General features: G+C 35.8%; 10 protein-coding genes across 12 annotated transcripts; 8 read left to right on the top strand and 2 right to left on the bottom strand.

Moving 5' to 3' along the window:
* The first annotated feature begins 669 nt into the window (after positions 1 to 669).
* On the top strand, positions 670 to 1,935 carry LOC136341907 (uncharacterized). Its single transcript, XM_066287285.1, has 2 exons — positions 670 to 895; positions 954 to 1,935. Exons 1-2 carry the CDS (start codon positions 890 to 892, stop codon positions 1,662 to 1,664), a joined length of 717 nt encoding a protein of 238 aa, XP_066143382.1. The 5' UTR covers positions 670 to 889; the 3' UTR covers positions 1,665 to 1,935.
* A 292-nt stretch (positions 1,936 to 2,227) lies between these two features.
* Positions 2,228 to 2,946, top strand: LOC136341915 (small ribosomal subunit protein mS37). Its single transcript, XM_066287297.1, has one exon. The coding sequence runs from the start codon at positions 2,521 to 2,523 to the stop codon at positions 2,884 to 2,886; it is 366 nt and encodes a 121-aa protein (XP_066143394.1). The 5' UTR covers positions 2,228 to 2,520; the 3' UTR covers positions 2,887 to 2,946.
* A 37-nt stretch (positions 2,947 to 2,983) lies between these two features.
* LOC136341926 (uncharacterized) lies at positions 2,984 to 4,037 on the bottom strand. Its single transcript, XM_066287309.1, has 3 exons — positions 3,710 to 4,037; positions 3,301 to 3,429; positions 2,984 to 3,245 (listed from the first exon to the last, which is right to left on the bottom strand). The coding sequence occupies exons 1-3, from the start codon at positions 3,848 to 3,850 to the stop codon at positions 3,195 to 3,197; spliced, it is 321 nt and encodes a 106-aa protein (XP_066143406.1). The 5' UTR covers positions 3,851 to 4,037; the 3' UTR covers positions 2,984 to 3,194.
* A 643-nt stretch (positions 4,038 to 4,680) lies between these two features.
* Positions 4,681 to 8,287, top strand: Sec10 (Exocyst complex component Sec10). The gene is made up of 17 exons (XM_066287321.1): positions 4,681 to 4,985; positions 5,045 to 5,146; positions 5,208 to 5,335; positions 5,389 to 5,506; positions 5,558 to 5,755; positions 5,807 to 5,871; positions 5,927 to 6,110; positions 6,220 to 6,437; positions 6,491 to 6,601; positions 6,665 to 6,760; positions 6,816 to 6,975; positions 7,031 to 7,266; positions 7,316 to 7,402; positions 7,584 to 7,689; positions 7,746 to 7,902; positions 7,956 to 8,113; positions 8,162 to 8,287. The coding sequence occupies exons 2-17, from the start codon at positions 5,114 to 5,116 to the stop codon at positions 8,246 to 8,248; spliced, it is 2,142 nt and encodes a 713-aa protein (XP_066143418.1). The 5' UTR covers positions 4,681 to 4,985; positions 5,045 to 5,113; the 3' UTR covers positions 8,249 to 8,287.
* A 138-nt stretch (positions 8,288 to 8,425) lies between these two features.
* LOC136341944 (BRCA1-associated RING domain protein 1-like) lies at positions 8,426 to 9,949 on the top strand. 2 transcript variants are annotated; one of them, XM_066287342.1, is made up of 2 exons: positions 8,426 to 9,731; positions 9,806 to 9,930. In XM_066287342.1, the coding sequence occupies exons 1-2, from the start codon at positions 8,549 to 8,551 to the stop codon at positions 9,847 to 9,849; spliced, it is 1,227 nt and encodes a 408-aa protein (XP_066143439.1). In that variant the 5' UTR covers positions 8,426 to 8,548; the 3' UTR covers positions 9,850 to 9,930. The 2 variants fall into 2 exon arrangements, with proteins under 2 accessions (XP_066143439.1, XP_066143429.1); XM_066287332.1 differs by having other exon boundaries at positions 8,426 to 9,949.
* Positions 9,950 to 10,111: 162 nt separating this feature from the next.
* On the top strand, positions 10,112 to 11,053 carry LOC136341976 (glutathione S-transferase theta-3-like). Its single transcript, XM_066287403.1, has 3 exons — positions 10,112 to 10,374; positions 10,427 to 10,595; positions 10,654 to 11,053. The coding sequence occupies exons 1-3, from the start codon at positions 10,112 to 10,114 to the stop codon at positions 10,906 to 10,908; spliced, it is 687 nt and encodes a 228-aa protein (XP_066143500.1). The 3' UTR covers positions 10,909 to 11,053.
* A 43-nt stretch (positions 11,054 to 11,096) lies between these two features.
* RfC38 (replication factor C subunit RfC38) lies at positions 11,097 to 12,585 on the top strand. The gene is made up of 3 exons (XM_066287377.1): positions 11,097 to 11,825; positions 11,878 to 12,216; positions 12,270 to 12,585. The coding sequence occupies exons 1-3, from the start codon at positions 11,229 to 11,231 to the stop codon at positions 12,402 to 12,404; spliced, it is 1,071 nt and encodes a 356-aa protein (XP_066143474.1). The 5' UTR covers positions 11,097 to 11,228; the 3' UTR covers positions 12,405 to 12,585.
* Positions 12,586 to 12,669: 84 nt separating this feature from the next.
* On the bottom strand, positions 12,670 to 14,006 carry LOC136341970 (UDP-xylose and UDP-N-acetylglucosamine transporter-like). The gene has a single exon (XM_066287391.1). The coding sequence runs from the start codon at positions 13,703 to 13,705 to the stop codon at positions 12,677 to 12,679; it is 1,029 nt and encodes a 342-aa protein (XP_066143488.1). The 5' UTR covers positions 13,706 to 14,006; the 3' UTR covers positions 12,670 to 12,676.
* A 292-nt stretch (positions 14,007 to 14,298) lies between these two features.
* On the top strand, positions 14,299 to 17,180 carry Rbsn-5 (Rabenosyn-5). 2 transcript variants are annotated; one of them, XM_066287362.1, is made up of 8 exons: positions 14,299 to 14,543; positions 14,593 to 14,852; positions 15,274 to 15,424; positions 15,474 to 15,688; positions 15,742 to 15,939; positions 15,991 to 16,168; positions 16,223 to 16,393; positions 16,765 to 17,180. In XM_066287362.1, exons 1-7 carry the CDS (start codon positions 14,408 to 14,410, stop codon positions 16,375 to 16,377), a joined length of 1,293 nt encoding a protein of 430 aa, XP_066143459.1. In that variant the 5' UTR covers positions 14,299 to 14,407; the 3' UTR covers positions 16,378 to 16,393; positions 16,765 to 17,180. The 2 variants fall into 2 exon arrangements, with proteins under 2 accessions (XP_066143459.1, XP_066143453.1); XM_066287356.1 differs by having other exon boundaries at positions 16,223 to 17,180.
* Positions 17,181 to 17,306: 126 nt separating this feature from the next.
* Positions 17,307 to 18,171, top strand: ATPsynCF6 (ATP synthase, coupling factor 6). The gene is made up of 3 exons (XM_066291046.1): positions 17,307 to 17,440; positions 17,582 to 17,742; positions 17,919 to 18,171. The coding sequence occupies exons 2-3, from the start codon at positions 17,582 to 17,584 to the stop codon at positions 18,085 to 18,087; spliced, it is 330 nt and encodes a 109-aa protein (XP_066147143.1). The 5' UTR covers positions 17,307 to 17,440; the 3' UTR covers positions 18,088 to 18,171.
* Positions 18,172 to 18,453: the final 282 nt, after the last annotated feature.

The raw sequence follows: 18,453 nt of genomic DNA on the forward strand, positions 1-18,453 counted from the left end.
CAATGTGCCGTGCAGGCGTAAGATAGTTTTAAAATGTGCCAGTTGCTTTTTTGAAAAGGAATTGAGCTCAGTGTTACTTGGGATTAGTTGTCTTGAAGTCCACGTGCCCATTCGTAACAACATCGAGGTTAATTAGAATCCGGATGCGTCGAAAAGTAAAACAAATCGGTTACACGATCTTCTCTGGGATCTCCTTAAATGATTTGTGGACACCATCGTTTATCTGCCTTGATGTAAAATTTGCTGCTTATCAAAATACGTGCAGTATTTGGGAAAAACACACGAAAGATCGTTTATTAGTGAAGTACGACGGTTTCCGTATGGGAAAGCCGTAAATCAATTTCCGGAAAATTCAATAATCTTCCAGTGGGTTCGCCAATGTATAGGGTGTTCTATTCAAACAAACGCACTATGTACTTATTTAATAATTACTCGTAAAAGCATGATACATTGCCATGTTGTCTTTCTAGAGGGTGTTGAAATTATGTTTCTCATTCTGCAAATCGGAAATAAATCTTAAATCTTTTGATTCAGATACCGAGTCTATCGAAAATGGCCTAGCTTTATTTCGCAAAATATGGCAAAACTGATACCCTGACCGGTTATTTCTATTTAACAGGGTCACGGATACATAAACAATCAACACGTACGACCGCGCCAATCAAGAAGAGAAAGAAGTCCAATTAACACATGCGGTTGGAGATGAGAAAAGTACCGTACGGAAACGCATTATCCAAAGATGTTTGCCGTTTGCATTATCCGCCTCTCGGCCGTTCCATAACGGCACTATAACGCTCGTGGTGGTGGCATAACATACCTGATTACGAGGGTACGGCACATTTGTGTCTTAAATTTCGCGAGTTGCAAACGTGCACAAAGAACGGGCAACATGTTGGTAAGTGCGAAACAACACTTTTTGGAATTATAAAAAAACGTTAAGTTTTCCTAATTAGATCAATCAAGTTATGGCGGTTGTGGTCATCACCACAATAACAAACTGTTGTGTTAACGCAAAATCGCTATTGAACGCCGAGTCAAACTCATCCACACCATATCCAGAAAAACTGGCAAAAAAGCAAAACAAGGCCCAAAGATCTTGGACTGAATTTGAGGAGGCTGTTCCTGATAAATCAGTCACAAGCCTCATAGGTGATTCAGTTCCCAATTCTGAGAAAATCGCCATTACTGGTGGACCCGTGAAAATCCCAATTTTTTCATCAGACAACGTTCAGAAAGATGAAACTACTAATTTGTGCCCTAAGGAATTAGCTAAACTGCAGAAACGAATAGAAAACGAAAGATACAAAAGGCAATCGTCCTACTACCCGTCTCAAGACCACAATCAATCACCCGGAGCCATCAGACCCAAGTCGATGAACCAGCCGAGAAGCCCCCAAACTTATCATCAAATGCAAAGGCATTATCCCGCTAAAACCCAGTACCAAAACTACAAGCAGCCAGTGAAGGGATATCAGAATCCGAGCGTGTATGTGAGGTATCCGAGTAATGGCAACTTCAAGGGCAACTACTACAAAGTCCAGAGGAGGAGTGGTGGTAACGCTGGGGTTAGAACGCAGTATCAAGGAAGACCTGCAAGCACTACAGTAAAATCTATCAGAGCTACTATTAAGAAGAAGTTTAGACCGTCCCCAATCTTTGTATAAATACACTAAAACGTTTAAGAGATGAATAGCTATTTATTTTATTGTATAGGATTATAAGATTTATAAAAATAATTGTATTGTGTGGTAAAATTAGAATTTCTTCCTTAAAGAGATGGGGTTTTAATGACACAATGGCACCTTCCCTAGGGGTTATATAATTGAGCGTAAAATTCCTATTTATCGATCAAGCTTTTAACGGATTTGCTGTTATTAATTATCAATTTATCAATTACACTCACAGAAAAAATGAGCATTTTGAATTAAATTTTTTTTTAACTCAATTTCAGTTATTGGCGCTTCAACTTATTGACAGCAGCTTTGACATTTGGCACTTCAAAGATTTTTTCGTAGTAAGTTAAGAACGCACTTTAGAAAAGAAGTACTCACGTGATCATCGTATATTTTCCATTTAAACTGATCACATGATAGAGCTGGCTATCAAGGAATTTAAAGGGCATTTAGATATTTCATACAACGTTGCCAAACATTAAATTTTCCATGGAGAAATATAAATTTCAAATTTCATAATCATTCATTTATAATTAGTTATAAAACAATTATAAAATGAAATTCCCAAGAAGCTTTATATGAATTTCCGAAGAAACCGCACGGATACTGGGAAATGAACTTCATTAAAGATCATTATAATAATCGTTTGCTTAAAATTTCGCTAAATAGTTTGGAAATAATCATTACCGGACGTTACAGCACTGCGAATTTTACTATATGACATAACCTCACTCAATTCAGTCCCCTGATGCTCATCAATCTTCAAGGCAGGCAGGAACCTCAAGTATTCAAATTAAAAAATAATTGATAAAAACAATTTAATAAAACCCTTTCTTCTCAATTTATCATGAGAGTTTTCCCTCCCTTATCCGTGAAGCGCTATCACGCCCGTGCCAAACCAAAAGAACCAGTTCCTCTCAAAACCATCATACCCATAAGCCTAAAAGAGAAGGTGTCTGGTAAAGGAAGTAAACTTTCGGACGTGTGCTGCCTACATGAAATGTCTGTGCTATTCTCCTGCTTCACAGCTCACGACTTCCAGCAGGCTCCATGCAGCAAAGAGATCCAATCTTTTCAAAAGTGTTACCAAGTGTACACAACGGAAAAAGCACAGAAGTTCGATAGGGAAATGAAGGGATTGCTAACGCCTGGGGAGAAGAATTTGACATCAAAGCAGCTCAATATCTTATTGAAACGCTATCCAAAGGTTTAATCAGTAAGAAAAGAGTAGTTTATTGTTTTGCTACAGTTGTAAATAAATTTGTTGTTATAATTCTGTGGGTTTTATTATTGGAAATGAAACAACACAATAAAGAGCAAAATAACATTTCCTACTTGAGCTACAAGATTATACAGCACTTAAAAACTAAGTAATACACATAAACTTAATTGAACATTGTTTTGAACTTAATGTAAAAATCACAGTTTTGAATAACCAAAACGAACCGCTACATACATTTTAATATAAAAGATAGGTATTTACAAAACACATGCATCTGAAAAATAGGTACATCTTGATTTTTAGTATTCATTACTATGCATGGGGCATTCAATAGGACAGTTTCCATTTGCCTGCAAATAAGATCACTTTATCAAGAATTAATTATTCTTATATGACCCAACTCACATGGTATCGCTCGTGAGCCTTATACAACATATCAGAATGTCGAATTCTCATTAGTAAACGGTACTGCAAATCCAATTTTTCTATGCACGATTCACACACTGTTTTGGGTAAATCATCATATTTCTCCAGCTAAAAAGAGAGAACAATAGACATAAAATGCTTTCAAGAGTAATATATTTTATGCTTTTGAGACAAATTTTTGGTCCTTTTTTTAATTTTTGCGAATAAAGTTTCACACAGCAGTATGGCTTTTTGCTCTTGCTGTAGAATTGCACAATGTTCAATTATTATTGCAATAGAATATTGTGCAATATCACCATGATACCCATACTGGTATGTGATACATTATTTCCAAAAAAGGTTTTAAATAATTTCAAAAAACAATTAATTGAGTGAAGTCGGTACTTACGCTAATAGGCAGCAATTTAATTTTGTGCAATAAATTAAGTTTCTTGGCTCTGGCTGAGTATAAATGTATCACAACTGTTTTGATCTTGGAGCACAGACGGCAGACAAAACCGACCATTTTCGCTTCGCCTATGCTGCCCATTTTGGAACGTTTTAGTCTAATATATTGTAAATGAACGAAGAGAAACACAAATTCGTTTTAAAAAATCAAACTTTTTTGTTCTTCCACGTGCGACATTTCCATTAAAATGAAGTAAACATCTATAAACACAAACAAGAACTAACACGACTAACGAATTCACAGGAAATTGGGAGCTGTCAAGAGAGAACTGGTAGAAGTGGCGTGAAACGGTGTTGCCAAGCTGTCTGTAGAAATGGCATAAACCATTCCAAAATTATAAAAACAGATGTGGTAAATTTTGCAAATGAAGGACAATGAAATTTTGTATTATGTTACGGTGTAAAATAGCTTTTTGGTAATGTGCATTGACCTATTTCGGTTTATTGAATAATAAAATAAAAATAATAATGCCCCTTCTGGCACTATTATGCACCTAAAAACAACTTTGGTGTAAATCTAGCGCACTCCTACAGCGTCCCATGTTCCCTAATATTTCCGAATGAACCAACTGATATGCGGCATTGCCAAATTGTTTAATAGATATTATTAATCGGGAACCTACATAAAAAAATGAAATATGCGTTAGACTATCTTTATCTCTATCATATATTATCTATATATTATTTTATTTAGATCTGTATCTATGTTAATATCTTGTTACAACTCAATATGGTAAGGGAATACTATCAAATATTTTAATTAATTACCTTTTAATTCTCAATGACTTATTTTGCTGCGTATAAAATGATTAAAACAAATTGTTGATGTAGTTTATTATAAAATACCAAATTCAATTTCAGGCCTACATTAATTTAAGAATATAAGGACATATCAATCAACTTAATAATGTCACACAATAATTGTCTTAATTCGATAGCGTTTGGGAATATCGGATTCAAGAAACGGTTGTCATTTCATATCAGGGAATGAACATAGAGTTAGAAAAAATTTGGTGGAATGAAGTTGTAGTTATACGCTGTTTTTGGTTTGTCACGTGCTCTATCTTATTAAACAGTTATTTATTATCACGTGAACTGAGATTTTCTTATCCAGAAAGTAGAGGAAAACGAAGATACAATTAACAGGGAAGATCTTGCAAAACAGGTGATTACCCAATGGAAAGATGTCAAACTATCAAATATCTGCACAACTTGAGGTTAAAAACGATAAATATAAACAAAATAATAATAAATACTCAAAAAATTGTCTTTTTAGTAACGCAATTACTCTTTAAACCTACAGTTCCGTTTCCGGTTATATACATATTCATCAACTACTTCCAAAATGATGCAACAATACATGAAGGAATTAGAGCAGGCAAGTGTCAACATTTCCCAAATTGATTATATGTAAAAACCTCATTTAACTGATTTTCCAGGAGCCCTTTGACGCAGAAGAATTCGTGGAGCGCCTGGCGTGGAGGACCATTGCCGAAACCAAATCTGACGGCGATGAAGGAGATTTAAATCCCAGCTTATTACATGACTCCTTCGTCCAGGCAATTAAGTAAGTTTTTATCATGTTAAATTCCCTAAGAATGCTTGTACTTCATATTATAGAGACTTGACGTTACTTGAAGAGCGCCAACAGAAAAAGAGTGAACGGCTGGAAGCGGTAGTACGGGAAGATGAAGCTATGTTCTTCCAAGAAATATACACTCTGTTAGAGCAAAATAAAGTAACTACATTATACTGAAAAATATTTTTGGGTAATTCTATTGGGTTTTAGTTGTCAATGGACACTTTCCAAGAGCTGGATGGAAAAATCAACCATGTAGCCACAAAAGTATTGCATTTGGGAGATCAGCTAGATAGTGTTAATGGGCCCAGGGCTCGTGTTGTAGAAGCCCAAAAGCTAATGAGCCATTTAAGTGAATTTCTCTCGAATGGCCCTTTAACTAGCTCAATTTTCAATGATCCTTATAGGGTAAAAATATTAATTTGATCTTAAGTTGCAAATAGAGTTGGGGGATTTTAGATTGATGAGGCTGCTGATGTTATTCAGAAGCTCTTTTTGATTTCCCAAGATTTACCCTCTTCAAAGTATAGATCTTTTATATAATACCAGTTTCAATTTATTAATAGAGTGGTTTATTAGGTTTGATAGTGTGAAGAGAAAAATAGAAAGAACATATTCAGATATTGAGAAGGCATTAATAGAGGATTTCGTCAGGGCTATGAGTAAGGAAGACTTGATTCGAATGAAAGCAATAGCAAATATTATGTCCCAGTTCAAAGGATACTCACAGTGTGTTGATGCATACATTGACCAGAGTCAAATGGTATTAAATAAACAAAGTGCATTTTAAATCCTTTTTTAATCATTTGCTAACTAATGAGCACTTCTCAAAGTTTTTCCTTTCATTGATGCTTTGTTTACAATGATTGCAGGGTTGTTTGTTGAGTAAAGATGTATTTGCCCATTTGGGACCTTTATGTAAACACAACTATGAGATCATAAAGGATGTGTTCAATAACCCTGAGCAAGTAATGGCTAAGTTTGTATTGAACTTGTATCAACTTAAGTTGGCTGATTATGTGCAACAACGACTCGGCTCTAAAGTCGGCAGTTATGAATATTTGCACATTTTGTATGAGATGTATTCTAAGTAAAAGAGTTTTTACGCAAATTTGTCAAACATCTGAAGAATTTTCTTTTTAGAACTAATCAGTTTTCCAATGAGCTGAGCATGTATAACATGGGCAACGATCAGAACTACTTAAATAAACTGACTACTAAACTTTTTAGTCAATACATCAGTGACTACATTCAGTGAGTTTATAGTATTTATAAATAGATATATTATAGAAATAACTTAATAGTTTCTGCAAATAGGATTGAATTGAAATGTTTAAAAGAACGTTGCGCGGGCAATTTGCAAAAGTACTATGATAGCAAAAACCATCAGAAAAAAACCATTCAAAGCGGAGGGTAACTCTATTCTGTTTAATTAAAAGACATAATAAAAGAATATGAATTTCAATAGCTTTCAAGATCTGCGGAGAGATTTGCAAGCAGTAATAGGCACCAGAGCAAACATCAATATAGCTCAGATAGAAAACTATGGAGGAGAGACGTTTTTGTCTGAAGAGCTGGCAATAATGATACTGCAAGACACCAAAAACGCCTTATTGAGGTGTCAGCTGGTAATTCGTTGAGCAATGATCTTAACGGCACGTTAAAGAACATTAAATGTTGTAGCTTTCAAAGTCGGAAGAGAGAGCAGTGAATGCGTCTAAGATTCTCAACACCCTTGTAAACAGTTTGTTATCAGAACATGTAGATTATGCGGTAGAACTGGGCCTGCAGGCTATCCCAGTAGTTGAAGGTGCCAAAAGCCCTCCAGTACTCTATTTTTTTACAATAGTGCATCAATGTAATAATATAACTCATTTAGTGGAAAAACAGTTTATTGACTTGGTAATTCCATTGGTCATGTAAGTTCTAAACTCCAAAATTATGTCAATTAGGAAATTACTGTTTCAGAAATACCTCATTCTATAATGAGTGCTTGCAAAAGAAGAAATTTGTGCTTGAGGATATTGAGCGTAAAGTCAACTTGGGCTTGGACAGGTATTTTTGTTCATATAATAATTTACATTGTCTAGCTACATGGACGTTGATAGCTATCTGTTTTGTTAAGTCACATTACTAAACATCATAATAAAACAAAAACAGTACAAAAAGTTGGCAATTTTGTTGCCGTTGATGGGCGTATTTGCCAATACACTATAAATCATCGTTTTTTTTTCAGGTGTTTGAATGCCTTTACCGTCTGGGTAAAGCTATACTTGCAGGTGGAGCAAAAAAAAGCCGACTTTAAGCCTGAATCTGATGACTTTGACACAGTTTCTTCCCCAGTAATTAACTTGAATTTATTTGGTAATATTGGATCAAAAAGTAATAATGATTCCAGGCCTGCAAGACTGTGTGCCAATATATTAGTAGCGTAATAAAACAGATACAAGGCAATTTGGATGGTAATAATGTAATCGCGGTTCTTGAAGAGCTGGGAGTAAGATTGCATCGAACGATTTACGATCACATGTTGCAATTTCAGTACAATACTGCAGGTTTGTTTCTATAGTTTCGAGCTTAGTCCAGTTTAATTTAATTGTGGTATCAGGGGCGATGGTGGCAATATGCGACTTGAACGAATACAGGTCGTGCACGAAACCCTTAGGGGATTTGGTGACAGAACTCTTTGAAACATTGCATGCCTTGTGTAATTTGTTATTGGTAAAGCCTGAGAATTTGCATCAAGTTTGTTCCGAGGATTCTTTGGTGAGTTTTAGTTTGGGTTCGATAGGTGTTTAACTGTTGGTATTTTAGGTAAATTTGGATAGAGCTATTCTGCATAATTTCATACAATTAAGAAGCGACTTTAAGGCCCAGAAACCCACTATTTTCAAAACGTGATATGTTATTAATTTCAAATAAATTTTTTGTAATATTATAGCAGCTATAACGCCATCTTCTAGCAAGCGTGTGAATTCTTTGAGGACAGATTGTGTGTCAGGCGAATGATATCTTTCTGTCTCTTGAAATTGTTTCACAAAACAAGGACCGCAGTTGATCTTCATGCTTAAGATAAGATATAACAATAAATCCTTTCTTGGCGTCATTTTCAAAAATTTTTAGGTTAAAGTTTTGCATCTCTGAAGTTATTCTTTTGCCTCTCGTATACAATTACTTAAAATTAATCCATAAATCTCTCAGATGAATACACGTGCTTTAATTCTAAACCATCTCAATCGACTAGAAAACAGCTTAAAATGCCCAATATGCAACGACAAATGTGTGAAACCTCTCCGCATCAAAATTTGTGGACATTACTTTTGTACCTATTGTTTGCAATCTCAGAAAAAAGACCACAATTGCCCAAAATGCAACGAATTTTATGAACCATGCCATATCGATTATAACAATATTGCTACTGAGTGTGAAAAACAATTAGAAGAACTGCGACAACTGCTAGAAAGTCAAGAAAAGTACAATAACACAATGACTTACAACCACAATCAATATCAAGTAATCTTCATATCCGCGTCTCAAAAAACCAATGCCAAAGGCGAGACTGCATTGCATTTGGCGTGTAAACGCAAAAATTTAGAGCAAGTCAGGGAACTTGTTGAATGTCCTGATGACATAAATGCAAGAGATTATGCAGGTTGGGCCCCTTTGCATGAAGCCATACACACAGAAAATCTTGAAATAATAGAATACCTGCTTAAACAGCATTGTTTAGTCAATATTCCCGCTCTTTATTTTGAAACGCCTTTGCACCAAGCAGCTTCTCTAAACAATATTGAAATTGTGAAGCTGCTTTTAAAGTATGGTGCTGACGTGACCTTAAAAGATTATTCAGGGAAGATACCTATGGAAAACACTACAGATAAAGAGATAAAAGAACTGCTTAAGATGCCAAATGGCTCTGAAAAGATACCAAAGTTATTCAATGTATTTTTGCCTTTTAAAGTGTCCGTGTATTGCCACAGCATTGATGAACATGTGAAACAGAAACTAAAAAACTGTAAAGATGTTCAGGTTCAAGACAAAACAGACAATAAGAAACTGCCAGATTATCTGATTATTAAGAAAACACACAAGTTGTCTTTTAAAATACTGCAAGCCATGTTGGAGGGCATACAATTCTTGACTCAAGACAGAGTAGATGACTTCATTAGTGGCAATCACTACATTAACATTCCTGAAGAAACATTCTTAAATAATACAGAGCTGAACAAAGGAATTAGGAAAGCTTGCATGAGTGCCTTATTAAAACTTCCTCAGTTGTTCGAGGGCTTAAATTTTTACATAGAAGACCACACAAATCCTGTGGAGATATACAATTTAAAAGTTGACAAAGAGTATCTTCAAAAACTGATAAAATGTGGAAAAGGTAAAGTACTACGCAGACCTCCAGCCACCAGGACTTGTGAGGCTAACACCACGCATCCCTTTTTTGCCCCAAAGGATGCTGCCACTTTCAATTGCTGCAATTACATCATCTACAATGAGACCCATCCCCCGAATTTGCTGTACAAGATGCCTGAGCTGCAACATAGGAGCTCCAAATGGTTAATTGATTGCGTGGTTGGATATGAAATATCTGATTAAGGATTTTTGTATTTGTTTATTATTTTAGTTTGATATATGTATATGTACATATACATAACCTAAAACTTAAGAGATATGATGTCTGACCTTTGGCTTGAGCTATTTTTAATAGTGATTTGTGATCAGTTTACTTGCAGTTTTGATTGTTTGTTTTAATTAACGATGGCCCCTTTAAAATTGTATTATGATTTGATGTCTCAGCCCTCACGAACTGTGTATATATTTCTAAAACTAACTAAGATACCTTTTCAAGACTGCCCAGTTGCGCTTCGCAAGAATGAGCAGTCTTCAAAGGAATTCAAGGAACAATTAAATAGATTTCAAAAGGTCCCTTTCATCCATCATGGGGACTTCAAACTGGCCGAAAGCACGGCCATTGTAAGTTATTTAACTAGGGAGTACCGGGAGCTTGTGTTAGATCATTGGTAGCTAGTCAAATGATTAGTTTGAAACTCTAACTTGGAGATTGCTCTCTAGGTACCCCAAAAATAGTAAAGCACAGGCAAAGTTGGAGGAATATCTGGCCTGGCACCACATTAACATGCGACTTCCTTGCGCCACATATGCCTTTTATAAATGGATGATTCCAATATTGACTAAAACTCCTCCAGATGAAGAAATTTTATCTAAACACAAAGGCAATTTGGTAAATATTCCAGTTATTGAATTCAAAATACATTTTACGGTCCAACTGGGTTTTTAAGGTAAAATGCCTAGATCAAATCAAAGACTTGTGGCTGTCGAAAGAACCTTACTTTCTTGGGGATCATATATCTGTAGCAGACATATTTGCTGCTTGTGAACTTGAACATCTGAAATTGGCGAATGATGATGCTTTTGAAGGACGACCTGAGCTGATAGCCTGGCTGGAACGTGTTAGAGATGTTTGTAATCCAGTTTATGATGAGGCTCATGCTATAGTCAATAAAATTGCCGTTAAAAGCAACGCAAAATTGTAATTGTTAATGCGGGAGTAGAGGGCTGGTTTAGGGTTATTCTGTAAGCATTTTGATAAAAAAAAAAACATTATTATAGTAAGGTATTTAATCATCTTGTTAATAAATTCAATATGCGTTTTTCAAATTAAATGGTTTTATGTTTTTATTCATTTTTTAATTTAAAGTTGTTTTCACAAGGAAATACTAAATCTTATCGATTATATTAACGTCATATTAGCCTAACTTCGCCGCAATCATTCAAACACTTGAATAACATAACCTCAAATAATTCGCGCTCTTCAGTTAAATCGAAACGAAAAAAGGGGTCCAAATTAATCAACATGAGCATGTTATGGGTGGACAAGCATCGCCCCAAAGACCTGTCGCTCTTAGACTACCACCTCCAACAAGCGCAAGAGCTGAAAAACTTAGTGGCACACAGTGACTTTCCACATCTGCTTATTTACGGTCCAAGCGGGGCTGGTAAAAAAACACGGATTATGTGCGTCTTAAGGGAGCTGTTCGGACCGGGAGTGGAACGACTCAAGAATGGGACTGTTACAGTTACAACTCCCTCGAACAAAAAGGTGGAGATCACCACTGTAAGCAGCAACTATCACATTGAAATCAACCCCTCCGATGTAGGAATTTATGATAGAGTGGTTGTTATGGATTTAATTAAGAACATTGCCCAAACTCAGCAAATTGGGACTACAAGTAACCAACGAGAGTTCAAGGTGGTGTTATTAACAGAGGTTGATAATCTCACTAAAGATGCTCAGCATGCATTGAGGAGAACTATGGAGAAATACTCAGGAAACTGCAGACTCATGTTGTGTTGCACATCATTATCTCCTGTAATTCCTGCCATTCAGTCACGTTGTTTGCCTATTAGAGTGCCAGCCCCCAGTATCAATGAAATTTGCAGCATTTTGAAGGTACACAATTAAGAAAGTACATAAATGTAATTAATATCTTGCAACATTACAGACTACATGTAAAAAGGAGGATGTCCCAATAAGCCCAGAGGTGGCAGAGGCCATTGCTAAAGCCTCCAATGGCAATCTACGCAGGGCTTTGTTAATATGTGAATCATGTAAAGTTGAAAAGGGTAACTTGAAAGACAATGTAAACATCCCCGAGCCTGATTGGAAGGTTTTCATCCTTGGAACTGCCAAACTAATCACAAGTAAACAAAGCATTGAAAGCTTGATGAAAGTGAGGGAGCATTTATATGAACTTTTGGCCAATGGAATACCTGCAGAAATAATTCTGAAGGAACTGCTTACAGCCCTAATTTTGAAGTGTGATAAACAAATAATTCCACAAGTGAGTGCTTTGTTTTTGATATAGTTTTGAGTTTAAAAATGTTATTTATACAGGTCATAAGAGATGCAGCTCTATATGAGTACCGAATGACTCAAGGCAGCAAACATATAGTTCATCTTGAAGGATTTGTTACCAAGTTTATGTGTGTGTATCAGAGGCATCTTAGGGCCCTTATGGAAGGTTTTTGAGGGGACTTAATTTCTTTTACATTTATTTTAAGTACTTTTACTAAAGTTTGCTAAATATGAGTGACAGCACATGAAATCAACAAGAGAACGCCACACTGTTGGTCCTACAGTTTATAAGGTTTTTCAAAAAAACTTCTTTAAATATTTATAATTTTTCTATTATAGAGGTCAATAATCATAATGCCCATCTTTTATTGTACTCTACAACTTACAGCTAAATTTTCTTCTACTTGAAACTGTACTGAACAAATAATGATTTTGTTAAAAAAGTCTTAAGACTTTTTGACTTTCTTTTGCTTCTGGCTTTCCATCACTCTCTTAGGAACCTCAGTAAAAATTAGGGTTCCTCCAAATACTAAAAATGTCCCAAACCAGTGAGCCAGGGTAAAGGGATTGTCAAAATAAACAATGCTAAAAACTAGAGACATAAATTTACGGAGCGTAATAACTAGAGTCACAGTAAGTGAGGTACACTCTGTTGTCAACACATAGACTGAACTGATGCACATATATTGAGTGAGGACATTAAAGAACAGGTAAACAAATAAAATAGGAATCACAATGTTTGTGAGGGGAATTTGCACTAGTTCACTTTTGAGTGAGATCTCAAAGTGTTCCCAAATACTGCTGCCATAAATAAGGAACCCTGGGAGAGACAGTAAGTGGGTATAATACAAGGCTTCTGAGGGGTGTTTTCCATACTCTTGGTAAAGTGTTTCCTGGTAGATTCCCATTCTTGCAGACAGTAGCAAAGCACCAGTTAAAAGTAGAATCCCAATTGACCACCAAAAGAACTGAGCAGGATCTACACTCTCAGGTTGCTGCTGCATCACATTATTTGTATCTGAACAGTCAAGGCAGCTCTTTCCAACATTCTTTGATGAGTACAAAGTGCAGATTACAATTCCAGCTGTGATCATAAAGACTGAAAGATATTTGTCCCACGTGTACTTTTTCTTCAGAATTAAAACCCCCATGATAAGATTAGCAATGAGAGACCCAGCCCGGAAAATAAAGTGTAAGGGCACCGGAATATTGAAGGCAAAAGCCCAGTTATTAACCACACTAGTCACAAAAAAGAAAGCCACTAAAGTCAGGTATTCTTTGAGGGGGATCTTGCGCTCCGCCCTCCCGAATTTTGAGGTGAATATAACCCCGTGCAGGGCGATGAAACAGAACTGCAGAAAGGTGATAAGGTGCCCTGCACCTGGGTCCAGTTTGATGATGTACTCCAGGAAGATGTTGTTCAACATACATCCAATTATTACAGTACATATTGCCAAGGAGGCTTTAGAATTCATTGTCACTTAAGGACTATGCCTAAGGGCCACAGTAGGCAAAGTTGTTTGGCTTACCAGCGACCGCTACGTGGAAATGTTAGAGTATGTAGTGTGTAATACTACATAGTCGCCAATATCGCGCCGTGTGTACAAAAAATCATGATTTGCAGTTTGCGGAGAGATAAACGTCCTTTAATTTAAGTACCAATGGTAACTGGAATCTAATCACACTTAATAACTGTTTAATGAATAATAATAAAATACAGGTCCGTTTATTTATAAACAATTTTAGGCCGCCATTAGTCAGTATTCGATTGGTCGGGATTCCGGAGTTTGATGATATGCGCATTATAGCCCTTGGGATAAAGATGGCGCTAAAAGTTGCAATAATGTTTTTAATTGTTTATAATTGATTAAAGTAAGAAAATTATTTTGCCATAGTTCTTTTAAGTCTAATTATTATATATTATATTGTGAAATTTAAAATTCAATATCAAGTGCGTCTTTAGAAAGTTTATGGTTTACAAAGTTTAAGAATGTAACAACATTCATGATAGATGTCGCTAGATCATTATGAAACTATCAAATGAATAACGACTGAATTGGCTCAGCTGACTTTGAAATTTAGGTTAAGTTTACTCACTGATTAAGACTGTCCTTGGATTACTACTAAATGCAATCAAACCTTTCCTAATTGCAATTTAACAGTACTCACTTAAACCTATGGCCGAATCCGCAGACATTCAAGAAGGCTTCCTTTGTCCAATATGCCTCAAAGATCTGCGATCTCCCAGCAATCTAACCGCCCATTTTCAAGACCTCCACTTGGAAGAACAAGAATTCCTAAAATCTTTTAAAGGTTGTCTTTGTCACCCTCAGTAACTCGTCTTAAACCCTCATGGTTTCAGGTATTTACGGCAAAATGAAAAAGAAAATCCTCAAGTTGGATGACCAGGAGTTGGAGGGCTTCAAGGAGCTTACGCAGGAGAAGTATTTTCTTGAGCAAAGCGAATCTCAAGAGCCCGGTCCGTCTAGGAGTCAGACAGATTACTTTAAAGCTGTTAGAAGAGAGAGGCTAGATCATAGGACTACTGAGACCAATAAGTTGATTATAAGGCTTGATCGTCTGCTGAGGACTTTTGGATCTGACAGAAAACAGCAGGAACAGGTATGGAGCTTTCAAAAGCATAGAAAAGATATTTAATACTTCTAAAATACATTTGGTTGATACCACAGACAATGTGTATTGAGACTTTTGATCAAATTGAATTTCAGCCTAACTAGTGACACAATTAAATTTATCGACATTCAAAAAATTAAGTTATAAAAGTAAAATTCAAAAAAGAAACTCTTTAACTAATCTAATTCAAATTTTAAGTTGCCCATGTACAACCCTATAAGCTCTGTACAAGGACTTACCAAAGGGGTACAGCTATATGTGATCTTACAAAGAGGCATAGCCTTTATAAGTTCTTCTATATTTTTGTGTATGTTGGATTTGAAAGAAAATAAAAAAATGTTCAATTTTTTTTATTTATGAATATTTGGGGCCACTTGGCTTTACCGTTACTATGTAAAACAACTTCCAGGAATTGGTAGTATGGCTCGATGGTTCCACAGTAACCAGATGTCCTTCTTGCGCTGCAAGTTTTAATATTGCCCGTAGACAGCATCACTGCCGGCTTTGCGGTAGCATAATGTGCAATAACTGTTCCCGCTTCTTATCCTATGAAGTCGCCCGTAAGCATTTCCTTATCGCACAACCACAACCACATAAACATGCTTCCAGAAAGCATAGTTGCCCCCATTAACAGCGTGAGTGACAAAGAGTATTCAGGCAAAGAAACTGATACTCTAAGGATCTGCAATCACTGCCTAGATATGTTGGAGTGCCGTAGGAAAGTTCAGATCGATCAAATGGTTAAATCGACCACTTGGCAGCTTTACTCTCTGCTTCAAAGCAACAAGAATCATATTCAGTCTTCTGTGGACATGTATATTAAAGTAAATTGCTACTAATATTTTAAAGTCTGTAAGATTGAAGTAGGGAAATTTAGATGTACAACTCATTGACTTCAGGAGAGATTACATACTTGCTGCAAGACTGCCAAGCGTTGAGGTCGACGATCGCAGAAAAAGCTCAAATGATGGACACTTTGAGTAAGAAAATTGCATCAGAACCTGTAGATCCTGAAACGCCTAAAGCAGCCGTGTTGCAGAATAATATTAGAAAGGCAGTTTCTAATTACATTAAGGTGGTTTTGTTTGATTTCTTGGTAGTTTGAGGGTCTAAATTATAATACTAGGATTGCCTGTTGACCCTACCAACACTACCCTCAGTGGAGGAATTGGAGGCGATCAGGCATAAGCTAGCTATGAGCTTTAGGGAGGATAGTTTTATAGTCACTCCGAGACCGCAGAGAATTCAAACAGTTGCGGTAACTACAGGGTGGTCTCCTGCTCCTACCAATGAGGTGCAAACGGGTACATAATTGAGACAAATATCAGGAGGCAGTGTTATTTAGAGATTTTTCACAGATACTGAAGAAAATCCTCTACTTGAACAAATGAAGATTGTAAGGAATTACATAGACCAAGCGAGGCGTGCACAGAGATTCGATGAAGTGGCCTCGTTGGAGGAGAATTTAAGAATGCTGAAGGAGACTTACAGACAACAGCAAAGAGCTAGTTAGGGTGTTAAGTTCATAAGTAAGGTGGACTCCATTTCAAAACATTTTTGCACGAAAAAATTTCTTCAGTTATTTATATATTTATTAACCATGTAACACCTTCATGGGTTAAATGGTGAGTATCACAAATTCAGGTAGAAACATACGGATTATGTGAGTGGGAAAAAAACTGCACAAGGTTTAATATGTCTCTGATAAAGACGAACGAAATGGATAAAGTCGATTTTACTCTGCCTTCGCGGCCTTTGACGGAGGCATATTAAACTTTCTGTAGTTCTTGTGTCTCACTTGCACAATCGCTATGTTTCGACTTGAATATATGCTACTTATATTTTACACAGTGATCAGATATCATATATTTAATAGTATTTTCATTCTACTTATTATTAGAAATTTAAAAGAAGTTAAAATGAAATTCGGAGAAGGGTCCAAGAAAAATGCATAGCAATGTAGGGAGCGGGAGAACAAGGAAAGGCATCTAAAAATTACCAAAAAAGTGACAATGATGAGTTCTAATTGAGAATCCTCCAAATTAATGGAATTCGGAGAATTCTCAGAGTGTACAAGAGATATTTAAAAAACTAATATACATTTCCTATATTTATGTGTTCTTTCCTTTATTGTTTAAGCGTTATTGTACATGAATTTTTTTGTTTATTTAGTTTGGCACCTAAACTTAGTTAATAATTTACTAGTCACGTGATAAGTCATATAATGAGTTCATTATAGGATTAAGCAACAATTTTTGTATTTTTATGGTCATTGTTAGATTCAAATTTTAAAAATTTACACCAATTTAGAAACGCCGCCTTTAGTGTTCTTAATTTTATAGTGCTGGTGCCATCTATAATCTACATAAATAAACTTGAGAGAATACCACCATCTTTTTTTACTTCCATTGAATAGAGAGAGATAAAAACAAGTTTTCTTCTGAAATTTGAGGTTAAATTGACATTAATTTGATGGCATTTTATATGAACTTCTCCTGTTTGAGAGGCAAGTTCTAGTTCTTGTTCCAAATTTAATAAAGCAATTATTTTTGAACCCCTTTCAAGAGCAAGTTAAGGTAATTACGCATTCTTTCTCAATTTTTCCGACGAACGTTACCACCTCATCTAGTCCTCTTCTCAATTTTCAGCCCTTTGCCCATAGCAGTGATTACATAATTTTCTTCCAAGAATACAAATTGTCTTAATTCCCCTTTTAGATGTTGTCCTATCAAATCTTAAACAATGTGAAAACCTCTGTCAAGAGTGCTATTCACAGCCGCAACATTGGAATTTTGGCCCCCTGTTTGCAAAAGGCTACTGACCCAATTCAACAGCTTTTCGTCGACAAAATTAGAGAATACAAGCAAAAGAGCAACAGGCAAGTGAAAGATTCATGTATAAAGTTACAGCAAAAGAATTCATTTTAATATGAATGTCAATAAGCATAAGAAAAAATAATTTTAGTAAATATTATAAAGGTTCATGAAACAATAAGTATAAAGTTAGCATTTGTAGATAGGTCAAATATCCCCTAAACTTTTTTGTTCTTTTCAGCGGTAAATCGTTGGTTGAACCGACCCCTGAATTAGAAAAAGAGTTGAAACAAGAATTGGAAAAGGTGTCCAAGCAATATGGAGGTGGTGCAGGAGTTGATATGTCCAAATTCCCTGACTTTAAGTTCCAAGATCCCATCTTAGACCCCATCAACCTGGAATCCAAGTGAAAAGTATGTTCTTGGCTTTTATTTTTCTTGTTCCCTCTGGTCTTAGAGATTAGAATTATTATTAAACTTATTATCTAAGGAAAACAGGCCAAAAAGGTTTATTTATATTAGCGAACTATGTTCAGATAAGAGCCGCAACAACCTTCTTTCCTAACCAAAATGCATGTGAAATATTGTTGGAATTTGGTTATTGTCTCTTCTTTTATTTTTTTTTGGTGCATATACATACAATACTCTTTTGCTGTTATGCATGTGGAGTTTTAGTGAATGCACACAAAAGGCAATTAGGTGATTGTTAAGTGCGAGGGAGACAGGCTACTGTCATTAACTCACAAACAATACGTCTTAATTGGAGGACGAAACGGT

The sequence above is a fragment of the Euwallacea fornicatus genome, chromosome 1 (assembly GCF_040115645.1).
Source record: "Euwallacea fornicatus isolate EFF26 chromosome 1, ASM4011564v1, whole genome shotgun sequence".
NCBI classification, from domain to species: Eukaryota; Metazoa; Arthropoda; class Insecta; order Coleoptera; family Curculionidae; genus Euwallacea; species Euwallacea fornicatus.

Coding starts and splice junctions, on each gene's coding strand:
- ATPsynCF6 (XM_066291046.1), top strand. CDS start 17,582: ATGTTGTCCTATCAAATCTTAAACAATGTGAAAACCTCTGTCAAGAGT. Junction 17,743..17,918: donor TACAAGCAAAAGAGCAACAG/GCAAGTGAAAGA, acceptor TGTTCTTTTCAG/CGGTAAATCGTTGGTTGAAC.
- LOC136341976 (XM_066287403.1), top strand. CDS start 10,112: ATGGCCCCTTTAAAATTGTATTATGATTTGATGTCTCAGCCCTCACGA. Junction 10,375..10,426: donor GAGCTTGTGTTAGATCATTG/GTAGCTAGTCAA, acceptor ATTGCTCTCTAG/GTACCCCAAAAATAGTAAAG. Junction 10,596..10,653: donor CTAAACACAAAGGCAATTTG/GTAAATATTCCA, acceptor TGGGTTTTTAAG/GTAAAATGCCTAGATCAAAT.
- Rbsn-5 (XM_066287356.1), top strand. CDS start 14,408: ATGGCCGAATCCGCAGACATTCAAGAAGGCTTCCTTTGTCCAATATGC. Junction 14,853..15,273: donor ACAGAAAACAGCAGGAACAG/GTATGGAGCTTT, acceptor AACAACTTCCAG/GAATTGGTAGTATGGCTCGA. Junction 15,940..15,990: donor CAGTTTCTAATTACATTAAG/GTGGTTTTGTTT, acceptor TTATAATACTAG/GATTGCCTGTTGACCCTACC.
- LOC136341926 (XM_066287309.1), bottom strand. CDS start 3,850: ATGGGCAGCATAGGCGAAGCGAAAATGGTCGGTTTTGTCTGCCGTCTG. Junction 3,430..3,709: donor TTAAATTGCTGCCTATTAGC/GTAAGTACCGAC, acceptor CTCTCTTTTTAG/CTGGAGAAATATGATGATTT. Junction 3,246..3,300: donor AGGCTCACGAGCGATACCAT/GTGAGTTGGGTC, acceptor TCTTATTTGCAG/GCAAATGGAAACTGTCCTAT.
- LOC136341915 (XM_066287297.1), top strand. CDS start 2,521: ATGAGAGTTTTCCCTCCCTTATCCGTGAAGCGCTATCACGCCCGTGCC.
- LOC136341944 (XM_066287332.1), top strand. CDS start 8,549: ATGAATACACGTGCTTTAATTCTAAACCATCTCAATCGACTAGAAAAC.
- Sec10 (XM_066287321.1), top strand. CDS start 5,114: ATGATGCAACAATACATGAAGGAATTAGAGCAG. Junction 5,147..5,207: donor ACATGAAGGAATTAGAGCAG/GCAAGTGTCAAC, acceptor CTGATTTTCCAG/GAGCCCTTTGACGCAGAAGA. Junction 6,602..6,664: donor TACATCAGTGACTACATTCA/GTGAGTTTATAG, acceptor TTCTGCAAATAG/GATTGAATTGAAATGTTTAA.
- RfC38 (XM_066287377.1), top strand. CDS start 11,229: ATGAGCATGTTATGGGTGGACAAGCATCGCCCCAAAGACCTGTCGCTC. Junction 11,826..11,877: donor AAATTTGCAGCATTTTGAAG/GTACACAATTAA, acceptor GCAACATTACAG/ACTACATGTAAAAAGGAGGA. Junction 12,217..12,269: donor ATAAACAAATAATTCCACAA/GTGAGTGCTTTG, acceptor TTATTTATACAG/GTCATAAGAGATGCAGCTCT.
- LOC136341970 (XM_066287391.1), bottom strand. CDS start 13,705: ATGAATTCTAAAGCCTCCTTGGCAATATGTACTGTAATAATTGGATGT.